The 26,031-nt window shown below is 41.6% G+C and overlaps 1 protein-coding gene and 1 non-coding gene across 8 annotated transcripts in view; both read right to left on the bottom strand.

The window, feature by feature from the left end:
- The window catches only part of UBP26 (ubiquitin-specific protease 26), an 85,603-nt gene that overhangs the window by 36,170 nt on the left and 23,402 nt on the right, over nucleotides 1–26,031 (bottom strand). For all 7 annotated transcript variants that reach the window (XM_010270139.3, XM_019199116.2, XM_088892743.1 and 4 more), the window contains 3 exons: nucleotides 18,523–18,631; nucleotides 11,528–11,709; nucleotides 70–354 (listed from right to left, as the gene is read on the bottom strand). In XM_010270139.3, the coding sequence (XP_010268441.1) occupies nucleotides 70–354; nucleotides 11,528–11,709; nucleotides 18,523–18,631 (576 nt within the window). The remainder of the gene's footprint in view (nucleotides 1–69; nucleotides 355–11,527; nucleotides 11,710–18,522; nucleotides 18,632–26,031) is intronic.
- On the bottom strand, nucleotides 18,776–18,894 carry LOC148789784 (5S ribosomal RNA). The gene has a single exon (XR_016079986.1). It is a non-coding gene; the product is annotated as a 5S ribosomal RNA (ribosomal RNA).

Raw genomic sequence — 26,031 nt, 5'->3', positions numbered from 1 at the left:
TAAACAATAAAGTCAGGCTTCTATACAACAATATTAACAGTACATTACCAAAAAGATGCTCAAAACTACCTAAGACTATCCTCCAAGCATGCCACTTGCGAAAGTTCTGCACTGCATCGAGCACAAACTTCAGAATCCACAGGGAAAGTTGAACAACCCAAAAGATCATCAGGTTTCACTGCATTAGCACTTTCATAGAAGAAAAGCCAGAGGCTCTCAGGAACCAATAAACGCTTTGCCCCGGCAGCTTGTTCTGGCATCAGTAAACCATGAGGGCACCTAATTGAAGCTGTTGGCCCAGCATCTGCTTCACATGGGGAATCAACATTTTTTCTCCGTAACCACTGTAACAACCTGAAAAACATAACTAGAATTTCATATCTTTTGGAAAAGGCATCACACGTTCTAAAACAATGTACATAAATATGAGCCATTAAGCAAGTTAAAAAGAACACAGCGATACATTACCCCAAAGCTTGTGAATGGGACAAGAGATGTAGGTAGGCTGAACACATGAATTGAATTCACTGAGGGGGTGGGGGAGGGGATCTAAAACATCTATTTTGGTATGACATAATCATCATTGATAAAAATAACGAAGTTCCATCTATATGGAACATCTAAGCTTTCTCCCAACTCCCATCTATATGGAATCAGATAGACCAATCCCATTTCTCCATTCCGTTCTGGTTAGTGTTGTATCCACTGTTAAAATATGACTTGTTAGATCATTTCCTACTACTTCAACCCATGTCCTATTTGGTCTGCCCCTAACCCCTTCCAAATGTAACAGAGCAATTCTTATGGATGCAGTAGATGGTCTTCTCAGTACCCAACCAAACTGTTTAGTCCACTTTCCCTCATTTTATAAGTTATCACCTTGGAGATATTTCTATCCATCAAATGAGGATATTTCTGATCTTGTCCTTCCTATTTTCCTAACTAATCAACCTCAAAAATTCAAATTTCATCCACATCATTTTTTTGACATATTGTTTCCTGACTGCCAATGCTTTGCTCTATACAGAATTGTTGGCCTTTAACTGTTTTTATATTTTTTTCCTTTTAGCCCAAGTAGTATTCACCTATACATAAGACTCTTATTGCACCCCTCCATTTTAGCCATCTTGCTCTTTAGGCAACATCCTCCTCAATCTCTCAGATTGACAATTTTTCTTTTAAATTCTCCTAAAATGTCCTTTGCTATTTTCTTTATATAGTTAGTCATTTCAAGCCGCAGATCATTTTCTTCATCTAAATTTCAATTTTCTTCTACCACAATTATGTCTCCAAATTGTGTGCAAGTTTTTACCTAATTCTTGTGCACTTATTTTCTTCTCTCCTTTTCTTCCATTTTTAATGCATACATCTACCACCATTTTTTAAAGGAAATGGTATCTTTCATAGTTTCATAAATTAAAGTATAAAGAATTAGTACAGTGGTCCAGTTCCCAAGAAGATGGAAACTAACCCCAATAGAATTCATTCTTACAATTCAGCCCAAAAGAGTTCACCCCTGGTTACCCCTTGTTTGCTAAAGTATCCGCCAAACTATTTGCAGATCTTCTCACCCATCTAACAGTTACACTTAAGTCCCTTGAAAGACATCTAATTTCCTTCATAGTTTGCCTGTGATTCCAAATCCCAAGCTACCAGTTTGAAGCCACCCCACAACCAGTTTAGAGTCTCCTTTCACTTCAATTTGTTGCAGGTGTGCAGTTGTCTTGTCGATCTCAGCTCCTGTAATAGGGCTAGCACATCAGCTCTTAAAGAGACCCTCTCCAATAGACCCAAAACATAAAACCACAACCTTCCCTTCTTTATGTCTTATTACTCCACCTATGCCCAAAGGACCGCAATTGCTTTGAGAAATCCCATCAAAATTTAGCTTGAAGCTTTGTCCACCACTGCACTCCACTTCCTCCTAAAATCATCAAAGGAAAAGTCCTTGAACAGATCCAAGGATTTTAGCCAATGGACAACCTTGAAAAAGATGCTGTTAATTAACTCTTTGAGTTAGTCCAATCTTGAAAGATGTGGTTATTCCTTTCTTCCTAAACTGCCCCATACATCTACTACCATTAAATTATGTGGTATGGTTAACCTTTCCCCTACAATAACTTCAAAGTCCTATACATCATTCATTCTATTCTCCTAGTGTGAAGAAAAATCTATTTGACATTAATACTATCCAATTATTTCTGGTTTTATGAATTTAATCCAATCTTAAATGTTATTAAATGTTCATCCTTCCTCTTAAAATATATGTTTAATATAGCCAAATCAATAGCCATTGCAAATTCAAAAGGTTGCATCTCCTATTCTATTCCTCCTGCCAAAACTAAATGTTCCATGCACGATATCATATCTTACACTTCTTTGACATGCCCATGTAGATCTCCTATAAAATCCTTTCTTCATTTGGTGTTTCTTGGATTAGTTCTACGAAGTTTTCCCAAAATTGCATTTTAAAATTTTCTTGTAAACCCACTTGAGGTGTGTAAGCACTAGACCTGTTCATGGGTCGGGCCGGGCTTTCACTCCTCATTAGCAGAATGTTTTCAAGCCCGAGCACAAACCCAGCCCGACCAACAGGCCTACAACTTGGGCCCGAGCCCGGCCCTCTTAAAAAGCCCGAAGCCCAACCTAACAATGATTTTTTTCACTTTTATTGAAGATTGCATCCTGAGTTCGCTGATGAGAATGAGTTCGCCGGAGTTCACTGGTGGCGCTGCTGTTCACTGGTGAGAATGAGAACATTGAGAAGATGTAACAGAGAGAGAGAGAGAGAGAGAGAGAGCGTGAATTCACCGCCGCAGTTCACTAGTGGCGTCGATTCCTAAGAAATGAGAATACACGACAGTGCCTGAGCTCGTGTGTCGCCTCTGAGATTGACAATGGTGGCTGCCTGTCTGGGTTTGCGCCGATTCTTGAGTGAGAGTGAGGAGAGAAGATGAAGACTGTTAGAATGCTCAAGTCAGGGGTATTTTGGTCATTCTGGTTTATCCTCTTGAAAGTGAAAGGCCTATTGTATCTGAGTTTAAGTTATGTGTCCCATCTTCTATGAGGGACAAAATAGTCTTTCTTGTAACTCTAAATTTTATGAATAAAATTCAAGTGGGTCGGCTAGGAGAGTGAGATTTTCACATTCTCTCTTCTAGTCTGGCCAAATACTCTTCTTCTCTCCTTCTTCTTCTTTCTCTTTTCTTTCTTCTTTCTTCTTCTCTACTTTGACCTAGAATCAACTAGGGTTTATTCACATGGTATAAGAGCAATAAGGTCTCGTGTTCTCTCTTCTTGCTGCTGTCCTCTTCCTAGGTTCGCTGCCAGCTTCACAGTAGTTCTCATCTTTCAGCTGACCTGATTGGAGATTCGATAAAGGGCTGAAAAAGGAGGAGTCGTTTTGAGGGCCTGGAGGTGAGAATGCCTCTGGCCGGTGTTGTGGTGGTCGTTGAAGTGGTACACTAGACCCTCTATTCAGTGTACGAAGAGGGCTGAACGTAGACAGGAATGAACACTACTGTTGTGTGCTCAAATAATGGACTTGAATGCTATTTTGTGCTTCAAAAAGTTAGTTGTTGTGGAGCTTGGTGAGACTGATATGCATATCAGTCATGTTCTTTGTTTTCTTGCTCATATGTGTGATGAAAGAAGAGTCGTAGACTGCTGAAGTCCACGACAGCAGTGGCGTGGTGGTGGTTGTGTCGTGGTGGCTGACATATCTATGATTCTAAATGCTTAAAAGTGAACTCCTAGACCTTGCGTGTAATCAGTTCTGCAGTATGAAGAACAAGTGTTCGATGAAATGACTGAGTGTTTTTCAGCCTTGGCGTGTTGATGGTAAATGGTCCTGCAGTGTGCAGTCAAGGTGTTTGATGTGTTGACTGAATGATTTCAGCCTTAGTGTGTAGTGTGTAATTTGCAGTTGAAGAAGTTGGAGTTGGTGGTATCATAAGTGAGATAAGTCTTGTGAAGTGTGCGAGGTTGTGGTGTATATTTGAAGGTGAAATAATTAAGATGGCTTCATCTGCAGATGGGAATGACAACAAAACAGGCATCATGCCTTCTCTAGATTATCTAAGTGTTCAAATGACATCCATCAAGTTGAATGGTGAGAATTATGTACCATGGGGAAAATCCGTGGAGGTGTTCTTGAAGGCCAAGAGGAAAGTAAAACATGTGAGAGAGGAGATACCTTCCTCTGATTCCCCTGGGTTCAGTGACTGGGAACAAGAAGATGCACAGATAATGACGTGGCTTTGGAACAGCATGGAACCAAAGATTAGTGTGAACTTCATGTTCCTAGATACAGCCAAAGAAATTTGGGATCATGCTAAGAAGTTGTACTCTGGACAAGACAACACAACTAGGGTATATCAGTTGTACCAAGAGTACTTCAATTTGAAGCAAGGGAGTCAAAGCTTAGAAGAGTACTGTGCAAGTTTGAGGAACATCCGCAATGAGCTCAATGTGTATCACCCTCTAACATCAGATGTCCAGATCAAACATCAGCAACGTGAACAGCTTGATGTGACTAGGTTTCTTGTGAGCTTGAAGGCTGAGTATGAGCCTATCAAAGCACAGATATTGGGGGGATCCGCTTTCCCCTCACTTGAAGAAGTTTTTGCCCGTCTTAAGAGGGCATCCATTGAACCGGTAGAACATTCTTCCTTCTCTGATAGATCTGGTTTGGTAGTGACTAAAGGGAGTGGTTGTGGAAGTAGAAGTGTTGGTGGCAGCAGTGGACCTCCAAGCAACCGTGGTGGACACATGTTTAACCGGGCTAGTGGCCGGACTGGAGGCCGAGAGTCAGGGGGAGGCCGTGGAAAAGGAAAGAGTAATGCTCAGAGAAAGTGTACACATTGTGGCTTAGAGGGGCACACAGTTAATTTCTACTATGATTTGCGTGGTCCACCCAACACTTGGGCTCACCATGCTACGTCTAAGAGTAGTAGCACAGTTACTGAAAGCCAGCAAAATGACCCAACCCCCTCCACATCTGCTTGTGCTTCTGGGCAGTAAATGGTGAGTGTACCACGTGCAGTATATGAGCAGTTCCTTCAAACATCTCAGCAGAACACCGCTACACTTGCCCATTCAGGTATGGTTTGCTTAGCTTCCAAAGCCCCACCCTAGATCATTGACTCCAAAGCCTCGGACCATATGTTTGGGACTCTTGATGTATTTTCTTCCCTTTCTCGCTCCTCCACATCTCAAACAGTTACACTTGCTAATGGTTCTACATCTCCTATCTGTGGTGTTGGTGATGTTGATCTCTCCTCCTTGTCTTTAGCATCTGTTTTATATGTCCCTAAGTTCCCTTTTAATCTTATGTCTATTACCAGATTAACCAAGTCCCTTAATTGTTTTGTAACCTTCCTTCTTCTTATGTGTTTCAGGATCTCAAGACGGGGAAGAAGATTGGTGGAGGGCATGAAGCAGGTGGTTTGTATTACCTTGATGGTGGTGGCCCCCCAGTGGCTTTTCAGTTGTCTCTTACTCCTCTCCAATGGCACTGTAGACTTGGTCATCCCTCTCTCAAGGCTTTGAAGTTGTTGGTTCCTTCCTTGAGTCATCTTTCATCATTAGATTGTGAGTCATGTCAGTTGGAAAAACATCATCAAGTCTCATTTAGTCCAAGAATTGATAGTCGTGTCTCAAGTCCTTTTGCTTTAGTTCATTCTGATGTATGGGGTCCAGTTAAAGTGGTGTCATACAATGGGTTTAAGTATTTTGTAATCTTTGTTGATGACTTTTCAAGGATGACATGGATCTATCTTATGAAAAATCATAGTGAATTGTTCTCTATTTTTCAGAAATTTCATGTTGAAATACGCACACAATTTGGTGTTCATATGAAAATACTTCGCTCCGATAATGCCAAAGAATACATCTCCTCACCATTTCAGCAATACCTAGAACATCATGGAATAATTCATCAAACTTCTTGTGCCTACACCCCGCAACAAAACAGTGTAGCTGAACGGAAAAATAGACATCTTGAAACTGTTCGGTCCTTGATGATCAATATGCATGTCCCAAAGCATTTTTGGAGTGATGTTGTTCTTACATCCTGTTTTCTGATAAATCAGATGCCCATGTCAATCATTGGAAGTCAATCCCCTTTCTCAGTGTTGTTTCCCACTTTGTCTTCATTTCCTCTCACCCCAAGAGTCTTTGGTTGGGTTTGTTTATTGGATATTGGAGATTTGTAGTTAACTTGAGAACTTTGTCAGCAATATAACATTTTCTAGAAACTTTCTAATTGCATATGAAACAACCATGCATTCCCAAGATGAAAGGAAAAAAGAATTCTATCCTGAATTAATAGTTTTGTGGTCTGAATATCAAGTCAATATGGGATGAAAAAATCCAGCTTGCTGCAATAAAAGTTAAAGATTCATGATGAGAGGAAAGTAATGCAGCTTTGTTAAAAGCTGCATCCAGACAATGAGATGGTCAATGACAAATTTCTTAACAGGGCACCCTTTTGATATGCATACAATTCTTCAGAAGCTAGAAGCCCAGAGCCAACATTCAACCAAATTTAATATATACATCCAAACTATGAAGTGGTCAAATTTTCTTCTTTGTAGTTTGTTTTCTGTTTCTTCCTTCTATAACTTTCTTTTCAATGGATCTTTCATAATGTGCCAAAAACACTAGAGACCTTAAAGAAACCTCTAAAAATAACATAAAAATTGTACAAGTTACATATTTCAATTCAACTAGACAACCCAACTACTAGAAGTAATTTCCAGAAAAATACCTTTTATACCAAATAAGGCTTTGGTATAGAAACTAAGGACACTCAAGATTACAGTTTCATACAAAGTACCATAAGCAGTCCGGATTGCTAATCAGCAGCAGATTAGTGACCCGATGATTTTAGGAGACTCCAAGAATGCTATAAATTGGGGCCTGGAGTAGACAAGCTAGATGCTCGAGCTACGAAGTGTATTTTTCTTGGCTACTCGAGCACTCAAAAAGGGTATAAGTGTTATAACCCAAAATTTCATAAATCGTTTGTGTGCTCTGATGTCACCTTCTTTGAATCAATTCCATTTTTCTCAGGTGTCGGGGTCTCTTCTTCTCCCTCTGTGGTTCCTCTTCCTGTACCGGTTGTGGACACTCTTCCCGTAGCTCCCATTCCTATTGCAGATGCACATCATATGCCTGTTACTACAGAGAGGCCGCCAAGTACTCAAGTGTATACCCGCAGAAGTGCTTCGGCCCCTCCTCCACTTCAGCACTTGTCGACAGATCCTGCTACTGCTCCTTCTCCCTTAGATCTTGATCTCCCAATTGCTCTGCGGAAAGGTAAACGTACTTGTACTTCTCATCCCATTTCAGACTATGTTTCCACTACTCACCTTTCTGCTTCTCATTGCAAGTTTATATCATTCCTCTCATCTGTTCCCATTCCCAAGACTGTACAGGAAGCCCTTACCTCCCCAGGGTGACAGCAAGCGATGGAAGAACTCTCTGCTCTACAACATAATCACACGTGGGAACTCACCACTCTTCCTCCTGGTAAGCACACTGTTGGGTGTAAATGGGCCTATACAGTGAAGTATGTTCCTGATGACAGTGTGGAACGATTGAAGGCAAGGTTAGTGGCCAAGGGCTATTCTCGGTTATATGGTGTGGACTATATGGAGACATTCTCTCCTGTGGCTAAAATTGGTTCAATTCGGGTGTTGATTTCATTAGCTACTATGTATGATTGGCCTCTCGTACAACTTGACATCAAAAATGCCTTCCTAAATGGTGACCTTGTTGAGGAGGTGTATATGGAGCAACCACCAGGGTTTGTTGCTCAAGGGGAGGCTAGTAAGGTGTGTAGGCTCAAAAAGGCAATCTATGGACTGAAACAATCTTCACATGCATGGTTTGGCAGGTTCAGGGAAGTGGTGAAGGCCTTTGGGATGAAACAGTGTCAGGTTGATCATTCTGTGTTCAGCTATAACTCAAAGGATGGGAAGATCTTGCTAGTCGTGTATGTGGATGATATTGTCATAACTGGAAGTGACAGCAATGGAATTGATAGGCTGAAAAAATTTTTACAGGACTACTTCAATACGAAAGATCTGGGGAAGCTAAAGTATTTCCTAGGAATAGAGGTTGCGAGGTCAAAACAGGGGATCAACCTATGTCAGAGAAAATATGTTCTTGATCTACTTGAAGAAACAGGGTTGTTAGGTGCTAAACCAATAGAGACTCCTATGGAACTCAATGCCAAGTTACGTGTGGATGCAGGTGAAGAGTTTGATGATCCTGGAAGATACAGAAGGTTGGTGGGAAAGTTGAACTACCTGACCATAACCCGACCAGATATATCATTTGCTGTGAGTGTGGTGAGTCAGTTTATGCAACATCCTCGGGTTCCTCACTGGAAGCTGTTCTGAGAATTGTTAGGTACCTAAAGGGTGCTCCAGGTCGTGGTTTGTCATACCAAAATGGAGGAACTCTTGAGATAGTAGGGTACACAGATGCTGATTGGGCTGGCTCTATATCAGACAGGAGATCAACCACAGGGTATTGTACCTTCCTGGGTGGCAATCATGTAACTTGGAAGAGCAAGAAGCAAACAGTGGTGGCAAGAAGTAGTGCAAAAGCAGAGTACAAGGCTATGGCCCATGCCACATGTGAACTAGTATGGCTGAAGAACTTACTACAGGAGATGGGATTCTCAATTGACAAACCCATGAAACTATACTGTGATAACCAAGCAGTTGTTCACATCTCATCCAATCCCGTCTTCCATGAAAGAACTAAACATATTGAGGTGGATTGTCACTTTGTGAGAGAGAAAGTGATAAGTGGGGTAATTACTACATCTCATGTGAGCTCAAGAAACCAGTGGGCAAATCTCTTCACAAAGGGATTGTCTCAGGGAAGAATAGATTACAGTTGTAACAAGTTGGGACTATATGATATATACTCTCCAGCTTGAGGGGAAGTGTTAGAATGCTCGAGTCAAGGGTATTTTGGTCATTCTGGTTTATCCTCTTGAAAGTGAAAGGTCTATTGTATCTGAGTTTAAGTTGTGTCCAATCTTCTATGAGGGGCAAAATAGTCTTTCTTGTAACTCTAAATTTTATGAATAAAATTCAAGTGGGTCGGCTAAGAGAGTGAGATTTTCACATTCTCTCTTCTAGTCTGGCTGAATACTCTTCTTCTCTCCTTCTTTCTCTTTTCTTTCTTCTTTCTTCTTTCTTCTTCTCTACTTTGACCTAGAATCAATTAGGGCTAAAGAGAAGGAATAAGAAAGGGTACTTATTCGGCTAGGGTTTAGAAATTAGAATAGGTTACACTTGGCCGGGCCGAGCCAAGCTTAGGCTAGGCTTTTGTGGCAAATCTCGAGCCCAGCCCGTAAAATAGTCGAGCTCGGGCTTTTAGGCCCGAGGTCAAGCCCGCAGGCTAAAAACTATGCACAAGCCCATCCGGGGGTCGGGCCGGCCCGTCGGGCTACCTGGCCCATGAACAGGTCTAGTAAGCACTATCATGTTAATATAATTTCCTCACCTAAAACAAGTGTAATGAAAATTATTAAATCTCTCTTCTAACATTTACACTTTCATATTTTAGATCCTGTGGACATGGCACTAAACAAAATAGACTAGCAAAACAGGATTTTTTTTTTTATCAATACCAGTGAAATTTTATTAAGGATTGAGAAATTACATAGCAAAGGAGATAAAAAATCTTAACTCCCTAATACACCAATGTACACCCAAACCGTAAAACAATTACAAAATAGCCCAAAAAATAGAGTTTCTGTTCACACCTTGCCTAGCTAAACCATCTGCCAATGAATTTGCACTTCTCTTTACCCATGTACAACGAACTTCAATGTCCTTAGTCAGCCACTTAAATTTCCTCTTTTCATTGCTGTAATTCCAGAGTTTAGAGTTGTCCTCTTTTAGCCAATTCACCACAATTTCAGAATCACCTTCTATGATCAATTTTTTAATAAGCATGTCCTTAGCCATTTGTACCCCTTCAAGAGCTCCTAGTATCTCAGCCCTCGAGGAATATCCCACCCCAATTGGACCAGAATACATAGCTAACAGATTCCTTTTTTCATCTCTTATCACTCCCCCTATTTCGGAGGGCCCTGGATTGCCCATACTGCTGCCATAAAAATTCAGTTTGGTAAAGCCGTGAGGTGGAGTCCAGCAAGAGCTTCAGCCTTCTTATCTGAAGCTGAATCTGCAATCTCCTTCCAATTTCTTAGCATCTCATCAACTAAGAAATCTGTAAACAATTCCAAAATTTTCAACCATGATTCATGTAGACGACCCCATAATAGTTGGGAACTTGAGATAAGGCTTGAATGATGATGATGATGATGAGATCTCAATTTACTATTATAGTTACTACATTTTTATTATTCACTTCTAGTGTGTACCATAGTTTATACACTTTATAGCCATCAATTTCTTTAGCTTTTTCCTTTCCCATTTGGTTTCATGTATGCATGCAATGTTAATCCTTCTCCTCTTCATTGTGTCAACTAATTACATTGTCTTTCCTGTTAATGTTTCTACATTCCAAGCAACTAAATGAATGTGTTTCTTGGACTAACTTCTTTATATGCCCTCATTCAAAAAGATGTGGGAACCCTTGCCCATTTCTCACCACAATCGAGTTAAGCTGTGGCACATCATTTCCAATGAACACACTAGCATGAATACAAAAAGACAATTCAGATCCATGTTCATAAAAGTTTTGAGAAAGCTAATGTTGGCTGCCAACCAGACACAACCATCCCTTATCCAAGCTTGGGACCATAAATATACAATAGAGCTCAAACTGGTGGAGCTATAAAAATCTGAATGTTATCAAACTACACACACATGCACCTAAATATAAGTAAAATTATATTTTTAACAAATCATATGAGAATTGACAAATGACACACCTTTAAAATGTAGATATAAAAACACAATATAAACATACTAAATGGGAAATCAGTACGGGTATCTATTTACATATCAGATGCAAATCTTTTCAAAGTGAGGCACAACAGTAATAAATAAAAACACAAATCTGAATGAATTTAAAGAAAAAAAGTTAAATGTTTAAGAAAACCTATTAGCTCAAATTAAAACACAAAAGATGATAAGCATAACATATAAAATATATCCAAGGTGAAAATGTGGAACCGAAAGCAAACATATGTGGAATTGTGGGTCATACCTAAGTGTTTTAAGCACTCAACAATTCAAACATGTAAACTTTCAATCTATTTATTTATCTCCTAGCTGCATTACTTCAACTAGCTAGTGCAACATTTCATTATTTTAAAAGTTAATAAGCCATCACCAGTGTACAAATAGAAATCAAAGGAAATTTAGAAGTTGATAAACCATACAAGTATAAAAACACAAAACAGTATACAAAAAATAACCGGAAAGGCATATTTAAAAAATAAAACGGCATGTGGCTGGACTGATAATTAATAACTGATAAAAACAAGATAAAAAAATAAAAAATAAACAATTAAAACTGAGAAGCATACCATGCCCTAGATACATAATACAATGGTCCATCAAAACTCCTTCCAGCAAGTGCAGCCTCTGCAAGTTCCTTCATGGATGCTCTTCGATCCCTGTAGTTATCAGCACTGACCATAGAGTGTGCCCCATCCAGAAGGCAATTGATGCAGTTATCTTTATTGCTCAGTGCTGGGCCCCCATTATACTAGATTCAAAAACATACAAAAAGATAATCAGAAAAAGAATGGTTGGAAGAAAATAATGTAAAACAAAACAAAGCAGCTTCAGAAGAGGGGGCCAAAAGATTGAAAAGTTCAGTAACTGATACAATAATCAATCCGGAAAATACATAGTTATAGTACATTCAACTGCATGCACCTAGCTTCAGGTAAGATGTAGGCCTTCCTTAGTTGATTGCTATTAGAAAGATACTGCCTTAAGTATCTCTGTAAATAAATACCTGCCATGTGAGGAAGTGGAGGACAAAAACCACTAATACTTACAAATGTAAGTTATTAAAGAATTGTAGGTCCCAAGGTATGTACATATACAATCATGACAATCAACTGTAATAAAAAAAAAAAGAGAGAAACCTTAATATCTTATGGAGTTTAAGTCAAGGTTCAAAATGTCGGCACAATACAACCAATACAGGCCATATTGTGTTGGTTTTACATGGGACCAACATATGACACTGTGGGAATAGCCCAGTTTAGATGCCATTACACCAATCTTGGTCTGTATTGGCCATGTTGACCGTGTACCAGGGGTGATCCTAGGCCGGGTTGGACCAGGCCCAGCACCTGTGCATAGTTTACAAGGTGCCAAGACAAGGCTAGGCAACAGGGGAGCGCCTTGTTGCCTAGTCACCTAGACAATGGATTTTTTTTAAGTAAAACCATATATCCAAGGGTAGTTCCCTAGGTTCCATAACCATCTTTCCTTAATAATTATCCACAATTTTCATAAGAGATAAAGAGAAGTATAAATTTCACTTTAAGCCTAGAAAATCAACATTTTACGAGAAGAAAAAGAAGTTGAACCCCTACTTTTGTTATAGGAAAAGAAGAAAAGAAAAAGGTGGAAGAAGAAAATGTGTTGATAAGACAAAATTTTAAGTTATTCCCTTGCTTGGTTCAGGTTTTGAAATCTTTGAGGGTCCAATCAAGGATCAAAATTTCAATATGATACGCCCCGTATCGGGTGTATTGTTATGTATCTATGGGGTCCCAATTAGACCTGTTCATGGGCCGGGCCGGGCCGGGCTCGAGCCGGGCTTTCACTTGTCACTAATGAAAATATACTAGGCCCGAGCCCGAGCCCGGCCCTGATAAAAAGCCCGAAACCCGAGCCCGAAGCCCGACCTAATTGAAAAAAAAAAACAATTTTCCCTATTCAAATTAGAATTAAAAATTCAGATAGTATTTTTTTTCTATTTAAATGAATAATGGGCCTACAAGATGGTATTTTTCCCTTTCTTTTATATTTTAAAACACAATTTTACATTCTTAAATCAAAAAATTTATTCAAATGGACATAATCACATAACTAATTTTAAGTTTAATATTAGGTCGGGCCGAGCCGGGCTCGGGCCGGGCTATTTTGACAAAACCTGAGCCCAGCTCAAATTTATTGTGGGCCGGGCTTTTTGGCCCGAATTTAAGCCCGTGGGCCTATAAGAATGTTCAAGCCCGTCCGGGGGTCGGGCCGGGCCGGGCCGGCCCGTCGGGCCACCCGGCCCATGAACAGGTCTAGTCCCAATACACCTGTTTACAAGTGTTTTAGGGACCCAATTTTTTAAATAATATATATGAATATATTCAAAATGAAATTGAAAACCAAAGAAATAAAAAAATAGGGGGAGTATCGTTATACACAGAGGAGCATTAATACTTTGAACCATGGGTTATACAGCAGTTAGCAATGTTTGTGTTGATTAAACCCTGATAAATAAGAAAATAATAAAAAGTAATTAGTAATATAAACACATAAAATGAATATTCTAGTTTAATAATGTCTATTTTATAATTGTTATGTCAAAAAATTAAGAATATAAAGGTATTTTATACCTGACCTATGCAATTGACCAAATATGAATAGTCCACTTACAAAAATGGTTTCAATTCATGACATGTGACAATGCAAATGGCTCCCCATAGTGGAAACCTGAGATTGAATCCTGCCTGCACCTGGATGAGGAAGGCAGTTGGAGTGATGAAGGAGGAGAAAAACTTCATGGAGGCCAATCAATGGAGAAAGTATCTCAAGGTGGAGACGAAGAACTTTCTGTTGGAAGAACTAAGAATCAAAGGGCAGATTAGCTTGAAGATCAGGGAAGCTAAGCTGACTATGGTGCTGTTGGTAGGACTGAATGTGGTAGAGTGATTCATAGATTTTGTAGTCGCAGCGAGTGCAAAAGGAAAGGACAGATGCTGGAAAGAATTCCTAACAGAGGTGGGTAGGAGGTATGTGGTGGAATGCAGGAAAATCATAAAGGATTCTTCATAACACTTTTAGAGCATTATGACAATGCCAAGAAGCAAATGGTCTGTTTCCCAGAAGGAAGGAAGAGCCAAGGGTGGATTGAAATAGTCAAGGCTCTGAGAGACTTTATGTCTAGAATGAAAATGAAAAAGGAAAAAGGTTTGGAAAAGAAGGTAAGAGAGGATCTCTCGAAGACAGTAGTGAACCTTGAAACCCCCCCCCCCAACCAAATGGCCCCTACCTTGGTGCAAGATGGAAATAGAGCGGCATTACTGATATCGGCGGAAAAAGGAGAGTGGTCCAATAAACTGATTGTTGAAGTCGACAAACCAGGTAGAAGTTGGGAGGAGATTGCTGATTTGGTGACAGAACAGTTGAGGATGACAACCACATATGTATTAACGCCTTTTGATGGGTGCAAAGCTTTGCTTGATCCTCTTGATAACAAGCCAGAAGTTGAGGCTGTGTGTTTGCAAGATAAACTGGGCTCGATGAACATATTCAGGTGGTCTCCTTCATCAAACTCGAAGGGATCCTCAGTAATGGATGGAGTAAAAGTGTGTGTGGTTGGTCTACCTTTCCATCTTTGGAAGGATGTAGTAGCAGAAGCTATCGCAGCACTATGTGGAGCAAGACTGGCTGGTGTTTTTTGGGGAGATCTTAGGTTTGCAGCAATCTTACTAAATGGTGTCAAGCCTGAGAAGATTCCCAGGAAAGTGAACCTGAGAGTTGAAGGAGCTTTCATGGTGGTCTGGTTGACTTCCTCCATTGAAGCTGAAATGTGGAGGGAAGCTCAAAGGGAGGAAGATGGTAAGTTTGAAGAAGAAACCTTACGTGGCAGCAAGGGGTTGGTAAACCTGCAAGGAAGATACAGTTACACAAAAAAGGGCAAGCGAACTTTTGGAAATTCAAAAGCTTTGCCAAAGACGGAAAGTCATAAACGTGATCAACAAGGCATTAGTTGGGTATCTGACAGATCATATGCACTAGCTGTAACAAATGGCGTTAAAGCTTCTTCCTTAAGCACACCTGTTCGACTGAGAAAAAGGTGAGAAGGGGGCAGAAAGTAGGGAAGGTGAAACGTTGGGTCCTTTAAAAATAAATAGGGCCCAATCTCTACCCAATCCAGGCCAGATAATTGTGAGTGGGCCCCCGGTTCTAAAAATTGGGCCAACTAATAGAAGGGACAAAAATCATAGTGGGTCGACCACTGTGGGCCTATCTAAGGTGGAACAGGGGGGACAACATGTTAAAACATTATATTGGTCAAACCTTACCAGCCCATCGAAGAGACCCAAGACAGTTTTAAAAGGTCACATGACCACTGGGTGGCATTGATAGATGGTAAGCACCATCTATCTTCTTCGTTGAGCACAACGGCCCGAAAACCACAAAGCTCGAACCTCACCCATCCTGGAAACTCATTCCATTGGGTTGCGTCAGAAAGATTAAATAGGATGTTGCCGAAAAAATGCAACCCGAGGAGTATCAGGCGAAGTGAATTAGAAGAGAGGAAGCAGTATGATAGCAATGAAAAGGAAGATTCCAGTGATACTGATTCAGACGATACAATAAGCTTAGGGAGCATCAATCTGAGCAGCTCAATGAATGTTTTTGATGAAGTTAGTTTGGGCACAGAGGTACTCTTTCAAGAGAACAATGAAGAACATGATTCACAAAGAGTTGAGGAAGACATTGTGAATTTTTTGGATCGCCCAATCCAATAGCTCAGGAAAAATAGGATATGAGGTCAGTAGGGAAAAATTCTAACACTTTGATCTATAATGTAACACCAGAAGAAGGGCAGCACAGGAAGAATAGTTTAACTGTTAAAGCCAACAGGGTATTGAATCCTACTGTAAACTCTCTAAGGCAAGCTCAATCACAAGGAACAGATTTAGACCTACCTCCTTATGCGAGTCCCTGTCCCTTGAATGATGTCCCATCGGTCTCCAACAACACAGATATGACTGTCCTTTCGGTTTTGGTTACTAATGTGCCTTCTATGCTTGAAACAGATACTACAGCATCCCAAGCGGAAGTTCCAGTTGGTGGGAAGAGAAGGGAGAATGGCAACTCTGAGAGTGAACTGAGAAAGGGAGAAATGGCACCTAGAGAGAGACAGGAGGAGGGATTAGAGAGAATATGGGAGAGGATCTGCGCATTGTTGGAGGAGTATAAAGAGAAGGAAGAGGAATTAGATCAAAGGGAGAGAGCAGTAATTTCTCAAGAGAAGGACTACTACAGAAGTCTCAATTTGGGGGGAGAGATGGCTGAAGCTAATGCATTATCTAGGAAGACTGAGGATAATAATAAAAGGAAAAAGAAAAAGAGATCAGAAGTGGAGAGATTAATTTCAGATATTGAGGGTGACATTGAATTTAGTGGGAGAGGGGAAAGAAGAAAGATTCTGTTGTAAGGTGGAGTCTTTTGGGAAGGGTTTTTTGGAAGAACTGTTCAATGAAAGTCATCAACTACAATGTGTTGTGGAAATATGGTGAGATTCTGGGAGCATGTGTGCGTAGGGGAGACACCTCTTAAAGATCAATTTCCTTCCTTTTCTCCCTTTCTAGATACAAAAACTTAACTGCCTCTTCTTTAGTGTCTTCCATTGGCCCAGGACTTCAGATTAATTGGGATTTGGGGTTCAGACGAGGCCTTAGAGATTCTGAGATGGATTTGGTGTTCAGACGAGGCCTTAGAGATTCTGAGATGGATTTGGTGCGGTCCTTGATTCAGGTTCTCCAAATGGTTTCTTTAGATCCGATTACGGGGAATTCCCGAATTTGGACCCTCTCTTCTTCTAGCTCTTTCAGTTGTGCCTCCTTTTTCAGTGCCCTGGCCCACTCTTCTGTTGCTCCTGCCTCACCCTTCCCTTCTAAAGAAGTGTGGGGAAGACCGGTCCCAACTAGGGTTGGAGCACTTTGTTGGGAAATAGCTTTGGAAAGAATTAATACCTGCGATCTTCTTCAAAGAAAGAAGCCTTTCTGGTGTTTGTCCCCGCACTAGTGTACCCTTTGTAAAGTTGATGGTGAGTCTTGTTCTCATTTACTTATATCCTACCCTTTTATTTCTTCTATTTGGGAGTGGTTTCTCTCTTTATTTGGTTGCAGGTGGACTCCTCCATCATGCATTTGTAGCCTCTTCACCTATGCAGTTGGTTGCCGGATCAAAAAGAGGGGAAAAATCTTGTGGAAGTGTACTAAGGCAGCAGTTTGTTGGACGATTTGGGAGGAAAGGAACCAAAGGATATTTGCTGAAAAAGAAAGAAGTAGGAACACAATTGTAGAAGTAATTTCATTGAGGGTAGCACAATGGGTAAAAACAATGAATCTCTTTGAGGATGTTTCAATAGAGACCATCATGTATAATTGGCAGGAGATAGCTGTCTCGGCTCCCAGTAGCCTGAATGTCTTTCCGACGTGGATCCCTCCGGTGGAAGGCTTTATCAAACTCAACTTTGATGGGAGCAGTGAAGGAAACCCAGGGCCATTAGGGGTTGGTGGTGTGTTCAGAATAGAGGCAGGTTCAGTTATAGCTCTTTTTTTTGGACCATTGGAGTTGGAGACTCTTTGAGAGCATAGATTCAGGCCCTCCTGGAGGGGGTAAAAAGGGCTAAGGAGTTGAATATAAATAAGTTGATTATTGAAGGTGATTCGCAAGTGGTAATTGGTTGGATAGAGAAGGCAAACAACGGGTTAAGAGTTTACATTAATGAAAAAAGGCATTTCAAGTGGCTAACCCAAGGAATGGATGTGAGTGTCTGGTGGGTTAAAAGATGTGCTAATTCATTTGCAAATACTTTGGCCAAACAGGGGGTGGGAAGAAGTCATTTGTTTTGGGCTACTATGTAATCTTATTGTTGGGGGGTGGTAAGAGGGTTTACCTCCCCCCACCTTTGTAATTTAATTTTTTTATAATTTAATGAAAGTTTCCTGTTACTGATCAAAAAAAAAAAAAAAAGAGAAACCGGACATAGTGTTGATACAGGAAACCAAGTTGGCAGAATTGGATAGAAGGTAGGTCAGAAGTGTATGGAGATCAAGAAGATTTTTGAGGTGATTCTATTCAGTGTCCCCCAATTCCTACAGAAAGGCCCTTACGGACGTGGCTATGGAAGTTTCATAAAGCAGATTTTTGATTAAGTAGTGAGGGGAATCCAAGTCCTTCAGGTGAGGAGTATTTAGGGACAAGGAAGGAAGAGTTATTGCTCTTTTTTTGTGTCCAATTGATGAAGGCGGCTCTTTGAGAGCTGAAATAATGGCTGTGTTGGAAGGAGTGCAAAAGGCCAAGGAATTGCATAACCACAAATTGATTATTGATGTAGATTCCAAAATGGCTATAAATCGGTTGCAATAAGGGGAGGATGTAGGTTGGTGGGGCTGCATCTATGAGAAAAGGAGGATTAGAGCATTGTTACAAGACATGGAAGTCATCATACAATGCATGAAAAGAGATGCTAATTCATTTTCCAACAGGAAAACAGAAACTATCCAGAAATAACAAGATATACAAACTAATTAAACATTAGTACCTTCAAGAGTAACTTGTTCCAAGCATTAGTTGACAACCGCTTCATGGCACCAACTTTTGAGACAGGAACTCCTCCGTGCAAGCACTGAATGGAGGTGTTATCAAGCACACTGCAATAGATTACAAATTAAGAAATGAAGCCTTTTCTTAATAATTTCAGAACTCTATTCATCATAGGAAAGCATACTACAGTAAAAACAATATTTCTTCACACATTGCAGTTCCTCTTTTTTCTTTTTGAAGCAAATAAAATTGGGGTGCAACAAGAGAACTTCCTAGGAGGTCACCCATCCTAGTACTACTCTCGCCCAAGCACGCTTAACTTCGGAGTTCTGATGGGATCCGGTGCATTAGTGCTGGTATGATCGCACCCACATTGCAATTCCTCTTGGACCTCGGCATTATGAAAAGTTATTATTTTTAAAAGTTATTACTATGATTGATATTCCTTGATAACCTGTAAGCTCATCTGTTCTTAGCAATATTAACATGATTAACAGCCCATAGCTATCCTTCAATGACCCAACACCTTCTAAGAAACCCTCTGATCACCAATTGTCTCTATAGGATCCAGGAGTGAAAGCTTACCTCGTACATTATTAACAGTCTCTACTTCCTACCCCTTTGTGCAGTGGATCCTCTTGCCTAATAGAATAAGAATAGAGAAGAGTGGTGTTCTTGGGGGAAACTCGCAGCACAAGATGGGCAATCAAGATTAGATAAGTGGAGAGAGAAACAGAGTTCTTGGATGGAGCTATAGCATCCCTAGTTCACAGGATTTCTTGATAGGGCACAGTATACAGAAAGGTGACCGTGAATGAAAATTGCAAGCAGAGAAGAGGAGATATGAGACAGTGAAGAAGGAAAATATAAAAGGTACATTCTTAATCTAACTCAGTTTTTCAAGAGTAACAAGAAAATGGTGTTCATCCTGGATGGAAGATCTCAGAAGGGTGGGTTCAACTCTCCTCCCTGCTGCAGGTGCTAGAATTCTGTAATAGAAACACAAACCAAAGAAACGAGTGCAGTGGGAATCACAGCAGAAGATAAGAAATAATGGTGAAACCAATAGATATAGTTTCAGATACACTAGTGTTCCTGTGATGTTGATAGACAGTGGCAACCCTGAATGGAAAGATACTTTGGTTGTGATGACCAAGCAAGAAGTGAACAACTCAAGTTAAATGGAAGAACTTATCGAGGAGAATTGAATATCAAGGAGGTGATAAGCTTGAAGTTTAAACCTTCCAAGGATGGGAGTGCTCTAATTTTTATGAAGGCCATTACCCAATGTTGGTCCCAGCTATCTGGGGTCTTGGGACGGGTGGACTTGATACAGTCTCGGACTGTATGGTTGAATCAAGCACAGAATCTGTTGTACTTGTACATGTCTTACTAGTTATCTCACATGGCCATGAAAAGCAAGAAGAACACTACAGGCAGTAATAAACATCTATCACTATCTTCCTCAAGGGCAGCTGAAGTGAAAGGCAACCAGGGAACTTCATAGCTACAGTGGAATCCATTCTCCAATTCAAACTCGATCAGCAATGAAAAACCAAGTTATCACTAGTACAGGTACGAAAAGAAAAGAAGAGAATGACAAATGGAAACAAGGATTCAGGCTGAGTAAGTTACGGTAAAAGGGATGAAAAAAGTATAAATGGCAAATCAAGTATGGGCAGAACAAGGCCAGAAAATGAGAAAAGGGATATGGCACTCAATGCAAAAGAAACAGTAGCTGTCTTTTTAATGAAGAACTCATGGACAATGATGAGGAAAATGCAGATGATGGTATAAGTGAGACTAATGGTGCGAAAGGGGTCTCTGGGTCACAGGAAGGAATATCTGTTGAGAACCCAACAAGGGAAATTATCCACAGCATAGAGCCGTAGGCCAGTAAAGGCAGGGTGTCCACATGAGGGAAGAGAGACTCCATTCAGTGCAGGACAAAGAAATAGAGATCCCATTCAGTGCTCCTGGAACTCTCTCGATAAGCAACAGACATAGTGCAGTACAGGAGGATAAAAAATAGCCAGACCAGCTCCAAAGAGTTCAAAGTTCTAACAAAGACAAACAAAAAAGAAAGAACAGAGATACCAACATAAAAAGGAAATCAAGTGTTACCAAATCCTGCTTCTTCATCCAGCTAATTGAAGTTTGGCATTCCCTTTCCACCTCCACATTTTTAAATTCTTTAATTTTCATCAATTCCAAACCTTGAAGACCTTCAGTTCTGCTCTTTGACAACTACCAAAACCAATAGGCCCAGAAAAGCTTAGCAAGATACATCCATTATGATCTCTGAGCACACCTACAATACCTGAATTACCTGGGTTTCCAAGGCTGCAGCCATCAAAATTCAGTTTTGAGTTTATCTACTGCTGGAGCACACCAATTGACCTCCCTCTTTGCTTTACTTACCTGAAAGTCAACCACAGATTTCCATTCCTTTGACAAATCATTTAGGGACACACCTTTGAAACCATCACACCAAGGCCCAGTGGGCAGCTCTGATCATAGTTAATTCAATCAGCTCCTCCACACTGCTTTCCTTGTCCTCAAAAATTCCGGTCTTCCTTTCTTGCCATATACTCCATAGCACAGAGCTTCTAACACATTGGCACAAAATCTTATCTCTTTGTGCAGCAATTCTCCCAGTTTGTACTAAACAGATCTTTGATTTCTGATGGAGGCATCCAGATATGCCCCAAAGGAGAGAGAAAAAAATGGGTGTGCTAAACAGCTCTTTGATTCTGATAGGGTTGTTGGTCATGTTACAGAAGAAGAGCTGGTTCGAGGGAGCTCACCTTCCTGAAATAGACGAGAGAGAGAGAGAGAGAGAGGAAAAGAAGAGAAGAGGAGAGACGAGAGAAACTCAGAACTATTTCATTCATGCCACTCAATTGATTGCTATAGATATATATAACTGCCGATAGTGGCTTGTAACAACCCAATCGGGGCCTGTAACAACCCAACAAACTCTGCTCAGATCTCTGGACGTGGACAGCGCGTGTAAACAAATCTCAGAGGAGGTGCTGCTCGCCTGAGTCGTGGGGTGTGCTGACCTGGGTCCGAAGTGTCCTGGGCCTGGGCCTGCTTCTGGGCCGGTCCTAACATCCCCTTCCCCATCAAGAACGGCCTTGTCCTCAAGGTTGGTGGTGGGGAACTGCTTCTGTAACTGGTCAAAATCTTCCCAAGTAGCATCCTCCTGTGGCAGCCCCTTCCAAACGACCAAGATTTGTTTGTGAACCTTGCTGCCCTTCTTCACCCAATGGATGTCCTTAACATGCTGTGGTTGAAACACTATTTCTCCAGCCTCCGTGAACAGCGGAAGTGTGGGACTGGTAACACCGGAGGAAGATAGACAAGGCTTCAGGAGGCTAACATGGAATATGGGGTGCAACTGGCACTCTGCAGGGAGGTTCAGTCGGTAGGCAACAGCCCCAATGTGTGGCCCAAAGTACCAGGGAGAAAATTTCTAGGTCGACCTTCCTGCTAGGGACGCCTGCCTGTATGGTTGGAGTTTCAAGTATACCCAATCCCCAACTGAAAACTCCAATTCTCGGTGCTTCCTATCATAAGCTATCTTCATACGCTGCTGGGCCTGCTGAAGATGGAACTTGAGGGTCTTAAGTATCTGGTCCCTTGCTGAAAGCTGGCTTTCAACTTCAGCAACTGATGTTGTTCCCTTTTCATATGGTAGGATAGATGGAGGGTCACACCCATAGAGCACTTTGAAAGGGGTGGTTCCTGCTGATACCTGGAATGTAGTGTTATACCAGAACTCGGCCCACGGTAACCATTGAGCCCACTGTTTGGGCTTATCTCCCACAAAACACCGCAAATAGGTCTCCAAACATCGGTTGGCTACCTCCGACTGCCCGTCCGTCTGTGGATGATAACTGGTCGAGTGATGTAGGTGCACCCCTTGAGCGGTGAAGTAAGCTTGCCACAAAGAACTCATAAAGATGGAATCCCGGTCTGTCAAGATGGAGAGGAGAGTTCCATGGAGTCTGGCCACCTCCCGAATGTAAGCTTGAGCCGCAGTGGACGCTGAATAAGGTCTGGAGAGGGCAATGAAGTGTGCATACTTACTCAGCCTATCCACAACCACCAGCACTACTGACTTCCCTTGAGAGGTGGGGAGCCCGATTATGAAGTCCATAGTGACTTCTTCCCAAACTCTTTCCGGTATGGGTAGGGGTTGCAATAGTCCCGTCAATGCCTGTGTGTTATACTTTTGCTGTTGGCAAGTAGCACATCTCGCTACATACTCCTGCACCATGCGCTTCATGCCTTTCCAATAATAGTGCGAGGCCAAACGCTTATAGGTACGAAGAGGCCCTGAATGTCCTCCTTGTGCTGAGTCGTGAAAGAGTCGTAGTAACTCCTGGTGATGGTTGGATATGTCAGAAATCAACATTCTCCCCCTGTAAAGGAGAACATCACCCTTCACAGTGTACCTATCGGTGAGAGCTGGTTCCTTAAGAACTTGGGACCGAATTTGGGCTAGGTGAGTGTCATCGTGGGCTTCCTGCCTTAACTGGTCCATCGGGGTATAAGTTGGCTGTGACACCGCAATGATGTGAAGGTCTTCCACCCGTGGGAGTGCGTCGGCAACAGCATTAGAAGGTCCCAGGTTGTACTCAATGCTAAAGTCATAGCCCAGTAACTTGTAGGCCCACCTTTGCTGGTCAGGGCCCAGAATTCTTTGCTCCAGCAGATGCTTGATGCTGTGGTGGTCTGTGCGCACAATGAATCTTCAGCCCAGGAGGAATGCCCTCCACTTCTGCACTGACAACGCGATTGCCAATGAGTTCTTTCTGATATGTGGACTTGGCTTGGGCCTGGGGAGAGAGGGCCTTTCTGTAGAAGGCCAATGGTCGGCCCTACTGCATTAAGACTGCACCTACCCCTTTGCCTGAGGCATCCGCTTCAACCACAAATTCTAATGTGAAATCGAGAAGAGCCAACGTTGGAGGTGTGGTCAACAGCCTTCTTAAGTAACTGGAAGGCTTCATCAGCTTTTTGATTCCACTCAAATGCATGCTTCTTCAGTAGGCCGGTAAGTGGTGCCGCCAGGACTCCATAATCTTTAATGAAGCGGCGATAGTACCTAGTAAGCCCAAGGAACCCCCTGAGGGCCCGTGGGGAGTTGAGCCTAGCCCATGCAACCATGCAAGCAATCTTCTCTGGATCTGTATGCACCCGGCCATCGGAGATGAATGCCCTAAGTAAGTTAATCTGGGTCTACCCGAAGGAGCACTTGGAAGGTTTCGCAAGTAGCTGATGGCGGCATAGTAAGCTTAATGTACACTGCAAATGGTCCAAGTGAGCGGCCCAGTTTGAGCTGTAAACAAGTATATCATCAAAGAATACAAGCACAAATACCCGTAGATAAGGATTAAAAATCTCATTCATGAGTCTTTGAAATGTCGATGGTGCATTAGTTAAACCAAAGGGCATCATTAGGAATTCAAAATGCCCATGCGGTGTCTGGATTGCCGTCTTATGTATGTCATCCGGGTGCACTCGGATCTGGTGGTAACCCAATCGCAGATCCAGCTAGGAGAAATATTTGGCCTTGCCCAGCTCATCAAATAGCTCTTCAATATGAGGGATTGGATACCGATCTTTGACAGCGATAATGTTCAAAGCTCTATAATCAACACAAAATCTCCAGCTTCCATCCTTATTTTTTACCAAAATGACAGGGGATGAAAATGGGCTGCTACTGGGCTGGACAAAGCCCTTTTTTTTATGAATGATAAGAAATTTATTAATTCAAAAGCAGATTTAGAGTGAGTTCATACAACATCCCAGGGAGAGGCGCGAGCTGCAGCCCCTCCTTGAATCTTACAAGTAAACTAGGAAAGAAAAGAAAGAATCACAACTGAGCCCAAAACAATTCTTCCCTATTTACCCCTTGCTTAGCTAACACATCTGACAAAGTATTTGCTGATCTCCCCACCCACTGTACAGTGACCAACATATTCCTTGTCAACCAACTAAATTTCTTCATTTCATTCTTGTAACGCCACATAGCCTCTTCAGGATTTTTCAACCAACCCACCACCACTTTGGAATCCCCCTCGATTGTTAGGTGTTGTACTCCCAGCTGGTTTGCAAATTGCACCCCTTGTACAGCAACTAAAAGTTCTGCCCTGATGGAGTCCCCAATTCCCAAGGGACCTGAGTAGAGCAACAAAATCTCTCCCTTCTCATTTCTCAAAGCACCCCCCATTCCGGATAATCCCGGATTACCCATGCTACTTCCATCAAAGTTCAACTTCAGTGAGCCTTCGGATGGAGGAGACCAGCTTGTAATTGATTTGTCCTTTAGAGATGAACACCTCGCTACTGCTGACCAATTTCTCCAAAGGTCATTAAAGGAGAATTGATGAAAGATTTCCAAGGTCTTCAGCCAAGGTATTGCCCTATTTAACACACAGTCTTTCAATTCCTGACTGCTCCTTTCCTTTTCTTGAAAAATTCTAATATTCCTTTCTTCCCAAAGAGTCCAAATCAAGGCAGCACGAGCACATCTCCACATAATTCTCCCTATTGTTGTAGGCCAATAAAAGGTATAATGGTTGAAGAGCATGTAAACTTCTGCTGGTAGACCCAACTACTCCCAAACAACGAAAGTAGCCAAGCCCAAAGGTCTGCAGAAAAGGGGCAAGATATTAATAGGTGGTAACAATCCTCACTGTGAGCTCTACAAAGGATACACCAATTAGGAGAAATACAGAGGAAAGGTCTTCTCTTTTGTAGGTTATCTAGAGCGTTTACTTTCCCATGGAATACTTCCCAACAAAACGCCATAATTTTTTGGGGAACTGGCTTGCACCAAATTTCTTTTGACGAAAAGGGTTGGTGAGTAGAAAGTTGAGAGATGGACTTGAAGAAATAAGCACAAGTGAAGGTTCCATTAGGTCTAGGAGTCCATACCCTCTTATCTGGCTTGGAGGGATCCAAACAAACCTGATTAAGACAACCAAGCAAAACAGAAAGAGATTCAATTTCATCATCCCCAAGTCCTCTACGAAACCCAAAATCCCAAGTAGGATCTAAGGGTGTTGTGAATGGCCTTCCAAGGTGCTGCTAGGTTAGCTTGCCTTGATACACCAGCATCCCATCCATTCTCTGACCTCCCATAAATGCTTCCCACCACCTCATGCCACAATCTCTCTCTTTCCAATGGCCATCACCACAACCATTTCCCTAACAGAGCTTGATTTTTTCTAGTTACCCTCCCAAGTCCCAAACCCCCCTCTTCTTTACTTCTGCACACAACTTCCCAATTAACCAAGTGATCCTTTTTTTCTTGTCCCGGCTCCCATAAGAAATCTCTCATCAACTTCTCCAGTTTCCTAGCTTCCCTAACTGGTATCCTAAAAACAGACAAAAAATAGGTAGGTAAGTTAGCCAAGGTAGCTCTTATTAGGGTAATTCTCCCAACTAAAGAGAAATAATTCCTCTTCCATGAGGCTAATCTCTTCTCAAA

This window comes from Nelumbo nucifera, chromosome 8, assembly GCF_055504915.1.
Source record: "Nelumbo nucifera cultivar China Antique chromosome 8, China Antique-T2T, whole genome shotgun sequence".
Lineage (NCBI taxonomy): Eukaryota > Viridiplantae > Streptophyta > Magnoliopsida > Proteales > Nelumbonaceae > Nelumbo > Nelumbo nucifera.
The sequence above is the reverse complement of the archived record's forward strand: the minus strand, read 5'-3'. Positions and strand labels throughout refer to the sequence as shown.